At 41.0% G+C, this 10,152-nt stretch overlaps 1 protein-coding gene across 1 annotated transcript; it reads left to right on the top strand.

Moving 5' to 3' along the window:
• Positions 1-1,173: 1,173 nt before the first annotated feature.
• LOC122925017 (zinc finger protein OZF-like) lies at positions 1,174-7,268 on the top strand. Its single transcript, XM_044276552.1, has 2 exons — positions 1,174-1,228; positions 4,718-7,268. Exons 1-2 carry the CDS (start codon positions 1,174-1,176, stop codon positions 6,154-6,156), a joined length of 1,494 nt encoding a protein of 497 aa, XP_044132487.1. The 3' UTR covers positions 6,157-7,268.
• Positions 7,269-10,152: the final 2,884 nt, after the last annotated feature.

The following is a 10,152-nucleotide window of genomic DNA, read 5'->3' as shown; positions in this document are numbered from 1 at the left end:
GATGAGGTCTATGGTATAAGCGATCGTTAGTTTACTATTGCAGTCTATGATAAAATAGTTATGTTCTTACTAAGCCCTGCAAGGCTCAATAGGACCTTTACTGTGGCAGATCTGGAAACCTTCACAAGGAGCCCAGCTGACAGAAACTAAACCAATCCCACGCTCTTGTCATGGAGGGCTGTTTGGTCGTCAGATGTAGCCCACTCCCAGTAAATGCCCGCTCAGATGTCGTGGCTGCAGTTGAAGGTTGGGTTCTGCTCGATACTCTTAAGAGTTCCCCTGGGTCCTGCCACTTTTATCTGTATCCTCATCCTCCGAACGTGATTTCAATGAAGTACTGCTGTGGAGAGGGAAGCTGTTATAGGCCAGCGTTCATTTCAGGGCTGCACCTATGAAGGCTCTGGGAACTCGGCACAGGTGGTAAGGAACATAATATTATTACTTCCCCCGATAAGAAAATCTAGAAATGAAAGAGCTGAGAGAAGAGTCTGATCTATAGACGGATCTACAGGAGGCCATGTGTTCAGTCACTGTGTGCTTGTGTCTCCATAGATGAATCCAGGAAGAGAAATCCCCCAGAGAGACGTCCCCGTCCTCTGTATTACCAGGACTGTCCAGAGGAGAAGCTCCCAGAGAACCATCAGGTAGATGGAGCTGAAGTCTCCCCAGAATCTGACCAGAAAGGGACTGAACCAAAGTACCATTTTACATTTCTCTTCTTCTAGGATGAAAATCTGATGGATATTAAGGTTGAGGTTAAAGATGAACCAGAAGAGGAGACGGATTTATGGGGCGATCAGCAGGGTAAGGAGGGGGGCTGTCATGGGTCACCTGGATACTACTCCCATCATCTCATCATCACATGTAATAATCTGTGTGTTTCCTACAGATGGACTCATAGAAGGAAATCCCCCCGAGAGATGTCCCCGTCCTCTGTATTCCCAGGACTGTCCAGAGGAGAAGCTCCCAGAGAACCATCAGGTAGATGGAGCTGAGCCCTATACACATCTATATAGGGGGGTCCTGCAGTCATAGAGGGGTCATAGATGGTGGGGGTCTCTTCTGTGGATCTGTTAGATTTCCACCTGTCTGCTGTATTGTCCTGAATTGTTACAGATGACAAATCAGGGGGAAGATCTGACTGATATTAAAGTGGAGGATGAAGAAGAGCGGATGATGGGCGATCCCCTGTGTATGAGTGAGGTGGAGGAGGACAATGTCACCACAGGTATGGAATAATAAATGGGGAAAGGGAATTCCGAGATTTTTTCATGTGAGGCCTTAGAGTTCCAGTTCATTAACATTCTGGGCAGTGAATCCCCTGTGGTGTGTACCGTGCAGGAGTGGAGGGAAGGGTGACTGCACATAGAGAGCTTAATACTAGGTTTTGCATCAGTCTGTAGGGTGCAGCAGCTGAACTAGTGGCTGGGATCTGAGAAAACACAGTTTAACCCCTTAACCACCTAACTGTTTTGCCCAAGTCCAGCTTGGGCAGTGGGAAAAGTAGCTAACTGTTCTGCATGAGCTGAGCTCGGGCAGAAAGTGGAGGGGGGCTGCTTTAGATGCTGCTTTCTCCTGAATGGTGGCAGCTAGAACCATGCAACTGGTCTTGTTTGAAAGCTGACATTCCAGGCTTTCATACAAAATGACAGCTAAAGTCCAAGCAACAGAGGAGAAATCACTGTTAGAAATCGAGTCGGGAATAATCACGGTTAAAACCTGCTTTTACTTCCACTTTCAGCTGCACTCACAGCATCCCGATTCTATCAGTGATATCTTCCCCTGCACTGAAGATATTGCTGTCATTCTGATATTGTCTGAAAGTTTGGAATGCCAGCTTTCAAACAAAGCCCGTATCTCTAGCTGGTACCAAAGATATGAGCAGTTTAAGCAGCCGCCTCCATTCAGTCTGGAGGAGAATGAGGGAGCAGCTGCAGAGCTGACAGGCTGCAGGAGGGAAGAAAAAAACTGTAAAAATATATTGAAACTGTGGTATTATCATCATTGTAGCAATCTGGATAATACAATTATATTATTTTTACCACACAGTGAACGCCGTAAAATAAATTCCACAAAATAATGTAAACATTGCTGTTTTTTTTATTTTTTATCTTTCCCCCTAAAAATAAAATAATGAAAGGTATTTAATACACTGAGATATAGATATATATATACATACCAAAATGATTCCTAAAAAACCTACAACTAATCCTGCAAAATAAAAATAACATTTAGAAGAAAAAAATTAAAAGCTATGACTGCTAGAACACAAAGGGGGAAATATTAATAGTCTTTAAGGCTAAAATGAATGCCAAGACCCAGCTTGATTGCAAGCAGTCCCTGTCACCAATTCCATTCTGCTGCTGTGAAAGCCTTTGAGAAGAAGTTGTGCATCTTGCCAGAATAAGGGGCAGTCAGAATGGAAAAGTGAGGAAGAAGTGTCTGTAATAATTGTCAAAGCCCAAGAATCGCTCACAGTCCTCACAGTCCTCACAGTCCTATAGCCAGTCCAGCATCCAGTGTCTCGAGAAGCATTTCCTACTTTGACATTGTTTTTTTAGGCCCTGTATTGAGAGGTTCTGATATTGAGTTGCAGTTTATTGTTGAGGTGTTGCGCACAACTGGAGTTGTTACATTTTGCCTCCTTTAATTTATTTGGTTTGACTATTGCAAACCCCATAATAATAACAGATCGGTTCATACAGTGGTTTTGTAAAGTTTGTGAACCCTTCAGAATTTTTTAGATTTCTGCATGAATTTGACCTAAAACGTTATCAGATTTTCACACAATTCCAACACCGCCAACCATGAAGCACAGCCTTCGCTAAGAACCCAGGCTGATACTAACAGGCGGCTCTAACCCCCAAAAGACGTCTCCCATCAATCAAAGGCAGTAGGCAGTCGTTAAGGGATTTAAAAAAGTGACAAATTACTGAGGAAATACTGACATTAAAAAGCATTTTCAAATGCACAAGAAGTGTTGTATGCTGGGTTCACACGGGCGAGATTTCCGCGCGGATGCGATGCGTGAAGGTGAGCGCATTGCACCCACACTGAATCCGGACCCATTCATTTCTATGGGGACTGTTCACATGAGCAGTGATTTTCACGCATCATTTGTGCGTTGCGTGAAAATCGCAGCATGCTCTATATTGTGCGTTTATCACGGCCCCATAGAAGTGAATGGGGCTGCGTAAAAATCGCAAGCAAGTGCGGATGCGGTGCGATTTTTTCACGCATGGTTGCTAAGATGACAGTCTATTCACTGTATTATTTTCCCTTATAACATGGTTATAAGGGAAAATAATAGCATTCTTTAATACAGAATGCTTAGTAGGTGGTCAATTGAGGGTTAAAAAATAAAAACAAATTAACTCACCTCCTCCTCTTGATCGCGTAGCTGCCGATCTCTTCTTACTTCTTTAATCATGAGCTGCTGGCTAAAGGACCTGTGGTGGCGTCACATCACATGGTCCAATCACATGGTCCATCACCGTGGTGATGGACCATGTGATGAGCTCAGTAACGTCACCACAGGTCCTTTGACAGGTCCTGAAGAAAGAACAGGAGACCGGCAGCTACGCAATCAATTGGAGGAGGTGACTTAATTTTTATTTAATTTTTAACCCTCAATTGACCTTGTACTAAGCATTCTGTATTAAAGAATGCTATTATTTTCCCTATAACCATATTATAAGGGAAAATAATTACATCTACACAACACCGAACCCAAACCTGAACTTCAGTGAAGAAGTTCGAGTCTGGGTACCACATTCAGTTTTTTATCACACACGTGCAAAACGCATTGCACCCGCGCGATAAAAACTGAACTACGGAACGCAATCGCAGTCAAAACTGACATCAATTGCGTACCTACTCGCGCGGGTTTGCCGCAATGCACCCAAGACGCATCATAAGCCAAAACGTGACGCCCGTGTGAACCCAGTCGTACTTTATGAAGTGCACCATTTCAAACCCATATTCAGCACACTTATCTTGCAAACTCTCCCCTGTAGTCTAGTGACTATGAGGGAGCTGTCTCACATGTGATTATTGTAATTAAACAGATATCTCAGTGATGATTACCTGCACTCAGAGGACACTTCATTAGGTCCATCTTCTTAATGCTTGACAGGACCCTCGTTCACCTTTAGAAAATTCCCAATTCTTACTGTAATGGGTCTAAGAAGATGCTGGAAACATGTTTATTTTACCAAAATATCAAGAACCTAGCAAGTAATAATAAAAAAATAACATCCCTACTTGAGCTCGCTCAGATCTTGCACCACCACTCTGTCCTTTTCACTGGCAAGGTACATTTTTTATTATTTTTACCATGCTCCTAGGACATTGGTAAAATTAAAAAAACTCGGACAACCCCTTTACATTCTATTAATGTGTTAACATTTGATTACAACACAAGGTTGAGCTTTTCAAAGTTTTATCAAGTCATGGTTTATGTAAAGAAAGTGGTGACCAGGTGTAGACCAGAATCCTGGACTTTTAGTGTTATAAGGCTAGAATCATTTGCAGTTTTTGAGCCAAAGTCAGGAATAGATTCAGGAGGGGTGGCTTATATTATGCCTCCTGCTGGATCCACTTCTTACTTTAGGTTAAAAAATATATAAATCGGAAACTGCATGTTTTCTGTAGCTTAATGGAAATGTTATTTTATTTTGCAGTTTGAGCAAAAATAATCTTAGTATCCCTTTTTTAGTCTTGACAGAAAATCCCAGTGAGAATTCTGAGGGAAATGTCATATCACTAAGTGATAAAGTAGAAGATGAAGATATCGTGCAGCTCTCTTCAGCAGAAAACCTGATTCCCTTTAATGTACATCCAGGACTTCACTGTACAGGTCTATCATATAATCCCCCTAATCATGAGGAACCTTTTCCTGACCAATCAGAGATTGATACCCCATATACAGGTCAGAAAGATGGTGACAATTTTCAATTTGGTAAAGAATTCATAGAAAGCTCAAATCTTTATACAAACAGAAGTATTGACACAGAGGAGAGGCCATTTTCATGTTCACTACGTGAGAAGACCTTTGCAGATAAATCAAGTCTTCTTAGATATGTGAAAAGTTTCAGAAGGGAGAAGCCTTACTCCTGCTCAGAATGTGGAAAATGTTTTACACATCAATCAATTCTTCTTACACATCAGAGAATTCACACAGGAGAGAAGCCGTATTTATGTTCAGAATGTGGGAAATGTTTCACACATCAGTCAGATTTTATTAAACATCAGAGAATTCATACAGGAGTAAAGCCATATTCATGCGCAGAATGTGGGAAATCTTTTTCAAATAGATCAAATCTAGTGACACATCAGAGAAGTCACACAGGAGAGAAGCCGTATTCATGTTCAGAATGTGGGAAACGCTTTATTACAAAATGCAACGTCCGGTACCATCAGAGAGTTCACACAGGGGAGAAGCCATTTTCATGTTCAGAATGTGGGAAGTCCTTTACAGATAAATCAAGTCTTGTTAGACATGAAAGAAGTCACACAGGAGAGAATCTGTATTCATGTTCAGAATGTGGAAAGTCCTTTACAAATAAATCAGGTTTTGCTAGACATGAGAGAAGTCATACAGGTGAGAAGCCATATTCATGTTCAGTATGTGAGAAGTCCTATACCGAAAAATCAAGGCTTGTTAGACATGAAAGAAGTCACACGTTAGAGACATTGTTTTCATGTTCAGAATGTGAGAAGTCCTTTACAGATAAATCAAGTCTTGTTAAACATAAGAGAATTCACACAGGAGAGAAGCCATTTTCATGTTCAGACTGTGGGAAATGTTTTAAATATCAATCAGATCTTATTAAACATCACAGAATTCACACAGGAGAGAAGCCGTATTCATGTTCAGACTGTGGGAAATGTTTTACACATCAATCAGATCTTATTAAACATCGGAGAATTCACACAGGAGAGAAGCCGTATTCATGTTCAGAATGTGGGAAATGTTTTACAAATAAATCAAATCTGGTTACGCATCAAAAACGTCACACAGGAGAGAAGCAGTATTCAAGTTCAGAAAGTGGGAGACATTTTATTACAAAAGGCAAAGTTAATGATGATCACAGAAATCACACAGGGGAAACGCCCTCTACATGTTTACTATATGAGAACTCCTTTACTGATTAATCAAGACTTCTCAAACATCAGAGAATTCACACTGGAGAGAAGCAGGATATATGTGGAAAATGCTCTACAAATCAAATCTAGTTACACATGACAGAATTCAAATGGGGAGAAGCCATTTCATGTTCATTATGTGGAAAATGTATTACAAGGAGATCTAATTCTGAAACTCATCAGAGAATTCACATAGAGAAGAAACCATTTGGAATCTGAAAGCAGTTCAGAGAATAAGAGTGTTTATATTTTGGGTGGAATCTGCCAGATGGCCAATTTATATTTTCCTGAGGTCAACTGCGATTGGGGTCCATGGAGAAGAAGAGCCCTGTTTACTTCCAGAGCAGTGAAGATGAATTGTCCCCATGAACCTTTCTTCTTATCACTGTATTCACACCTGCAACCACACTGCGGGGGAGTCCAGGGTGATATGGGGAGAAGTAACAATGCTCCATGTAATTATTTTTATTACATACCTGGACACGTCCATATTTTATTTTCATTCCAATAATATAAAACGTTGAAGGTGATAGAATTGAACAAAAACAGTGACTTTGTTATAAATTATTAAAGTAAAAATTCACAGATCTTTTTTTCCAAAGAAAGAAATCAGTACCTTAGACCTAAAATTAGATTTTTGGTTCTGCAGATTAGGTACACATGATTAGTACAGTCTAAAAGATGACATGTCACCTGTCTTGTCTTAGTGACTACTGTATTTTTTAAAATGCATTATTCTAAATTATTATATTATTCATTATTACGTATATTCTTTGTTAAAGACTTAAAACATAAAAGTACACGTAACTGGTATTTCCACGTTCATGACGCCCCAAACGCTAAAATTATATTATTTATCCTGCAAGGTCAATGCTGTAGAACAAAAAAGAAATAAATCATGGCAGTATTGTTTTTTTGTTCAGCTTCTTACCCATAAAACTGAATAAAAACCGTAAAGTCAACTCATCCGACAAAAAAGAAAAAAGTTTAAAGCGGACCTGTCATGGTTTTTGTTTATTCTAGATAAATACCTTTACTTGTGGGGTACCCCCCTCCCGCTGATGCTGCCACCCTGCCTGTTTATTTTAACTATCGCTCCTACGCCCCACTGTGCCCCCTTGTATTTTTCCCGCTCAGTATGTTAATACCGAGCATCGGTATAGGGAGGAGGAGACGCCAGGGTTTCTCAATGGGCGTCTCCTTCTCCCTGGCTGTGCCGTGATCCAATCACAGTGGATAGCGTCACAGCCAGGAAGAAGGAGACGCCCATTGAGAAACCCTGGCGTCTCCTCCTCCCTGTACCAATGCTCAGTATTAACATACTGAGCGGGATAAATACAGGGGGGCACATAGGGGAGTAGGAGCGATGTTTTAAAAAAAAAACAGGCAGAGTGGCAGTATCAGAACCCCGCAAGTAAAGGTATTTATCTAGAATAAACTGTGTTACCCTGCACAGTCTGACGTTGGCAGCATTGATTGGATAGTGTCATATTGTGCAGGGACACACACTTCCCCCAACTGGTAACACCCGGATGGACCTTTATTGCATACTGTGGACAATTAATTCATAACATCTAGTTGGAATAACAGAGGAACAGCATAACATGAGTTATATTAATAGGTGCTCCATAACTGGTATTTCATGGGGGATACAAGCAATTACTAAAACAGACATGTAAGAAGAGGTGATGATAAGTCCTCTTCAAGCTATTACATGTGGCAGATTTGTAGGAGAAATTTCTGCAACTGAAAACCACTTCCATACTTCTGAGGTAATTTCTGGCAGGAACGTCTGGGTGCTGCAAGTTCCATTCAGATGAGTGGGGCAGAACTTTTGTAGGCTGGACACACGTGCAGATACTAATGCAGGTTTTGAGCCGAGGCCAAAAGTGGATCCAACAGGCAGAAGAAATCTTGTTAATTAATACTTCTCATTTCTGGTGATTTCACTAATGGCTTTGGCAAAAAAAAACTGCACCTAAATCTGCCACTCAAACTGCATGTGCGGTTCCAGCCCTAGAGGGGTTCTTGAAGGAATGCACCTATTTATTTATTTTTGTCAAAGTAATTTTTATTGCTTAGCTAAGTCACAGATAAAGCAGGACACAATTGTACAGTTGTGTTCATCCACAGATTGGGGAGTTTACCCGAACAACTATTCCCTATCTGAGCTCCCATAATCCTCCTCTTGCTATTATATGTAATATTGTGTTAGAATTTTTAAAATAATTTAATAAAATGTTTTTTTAATCATTCTCTATGCCATAGGTCTATTTTGTTATACTTCACGTTGTATTGAGATTTCTCCGTTTGCCCAAAAGGGGCCACATCATTTAGTGCCGACTGATTACCTTGTGCACGAGACCTGGTGTCATGTCACCTTGTATTCAGGAGGTAGTACTTCTCTTTATGGAAAGCGCCTAGTAGATGTAAGGAGTCTTATATGCCAACTATTTCCAAAAAGAAAGCCGAACTTCTGGTGCCATCAGATGTCAGGTAATTATCCTATAAGTCAATGTTTGACATTTTAAACAGACCTTGGAACGAAGCAGATTCCTCATCTGCAGACATCTGTTTTGGAGTGATTGACCCTGATCAGTTGAGAGCAGAGAGAACTAGCTAAGCTGGGTAAGAGGCCTTGTCAGGATTTAGGGGGTACTTTTTCTTATGCAGAGTGCCTTGTAGGTGTGAGCAGTCTTATAAGTCAGGCAATGCTCCTCTGTGAAAAAGGTATTCAAATTAACTCAAAGCATTGATGAGGGGCATTCACCCTGAAACAGTTGTCTGCAGATGAGGGACTGGCTTAGCTATTATGCAAGTTATGCTTCAAGGCCTTAAAAAGGTCAAACATTGACTTATAGGATAAACATCCCAGTCTTTCATCACTGGGATGTTTTACTAACATTTCTATCTGCACGTTCTAGCTGGAGATGTCAAAGCTGAGAAAGCAGACTCCCCGTTCAGTTGCTTTGTGAGCAACTGCCCAGTCCAAAGAGAAGACAGGAGAGTGACTGCTTCTATGCAGCACCCACATATCCCTGTTAAAGACAAAACACCCTTCCTTAAGCGTTTCAGCAAAGTGATTTAGAAACCACCCACCTTTTGGATCAAAACATCCTCTGGACCGACAAGTGGTCTGTCATTGTTCATATGCACAGGGACTCTACAGCCCAACATGGAGTGCATCACATGCCTCAGTCATTTTCCTTGGGCAACTCTTCAGGATTTCTGCAAAAGTTTGGGTTCAGTGTTCGGCGATTTCTTGGCGCTTTTTGAAAGGCTGCAGAGCAGCAAATCAACAAGCGTTTAACTCTGTGCCCTTAGAAGCCATCACAGCCACGCCTTCTAATGGCATGGCTGTGATTGGCCAGTGCAGCATGAGACCCAGGCTCTATATAAGCTGCAGTCACGTAGCGCTGCACGTCACTCTGCTCTTACTAGTGTAGGGAGAGGATGCAGCTGCTGGTGATCTCAGGGAGAGAATAGGAGAGAGTCTTTAATCAGAACTCCAATTTAACTCAGCGATCTACATACATTTAGTTGTGTGGGTGCAGTGCACAATCTTTTTACCCTGCTCTGAGCCCAGTGACAGAGGAAAAATAACTTTTATCCGTCTGTTAGTTAGGTAGGCGGCGGCCATTTTATGCAAGCTCATAGCACCAGCACAGCATATGTGCTTTTGTGACATTCAAATCCAAGTTTCAAATACTGCAATAATAATTTTTTATTTTTTTTATTTTTTATTTTTTTTTAAACACCCTTTTTTGGCAATATCCTACATCTGGTGCCTTTGCAGCATTAGTCAGTGTGCAATTTAAGCTAGAAATACAGCTATAATTTTCTGGGTTTTAAAAAACACCCTTTTTGGGCAAAATACACAATTTTACAGCCCTTGCTGCATCTGCACGTGTGAAATTCAAGCGTTATATACTGCTGCCATATTCTGTTAGTAAAAAAAACACCCTTTTTGGGCAAAATACTTAATATTGTAGCCTTTGCTGCATC

This window comes from Bufo gargarizans, chromosome 1, assembly GCF_014858855.1.
Source record: "Bufo gargarizans isolate SCDJY-AF-19 chromosome 1, ASM1485885v1, whole genome shotgun sequence".
Classification (NCBI taxonomy): Eukaryota; Metazoa; Chordata; class Amphibia; order Anura; family Bufonidae; genus Bufo; species Bufo gargarizans.
The sequence above is the reverse complement of the archived record's forward strand: the minus strand, read 5'-3'. Positions and strand labels throughout refer to the sequence as shown.

Coding starts and splice junctions, on each gene's coding strand:
- LOC122925017 (XM_044276552.1), top strand. CDS start 1,174: ATGATGGGCGATCCCCTGTGTATGAGTGAGGTGGAGGAGGACAATGTC. Junction 1,229..4,717: donor GGAGGACAATGTCACCACAG/GTATGGAATAAT, acceptor TCCCTTTTTTAG/TCTTGACAGAAAATCCCAGT.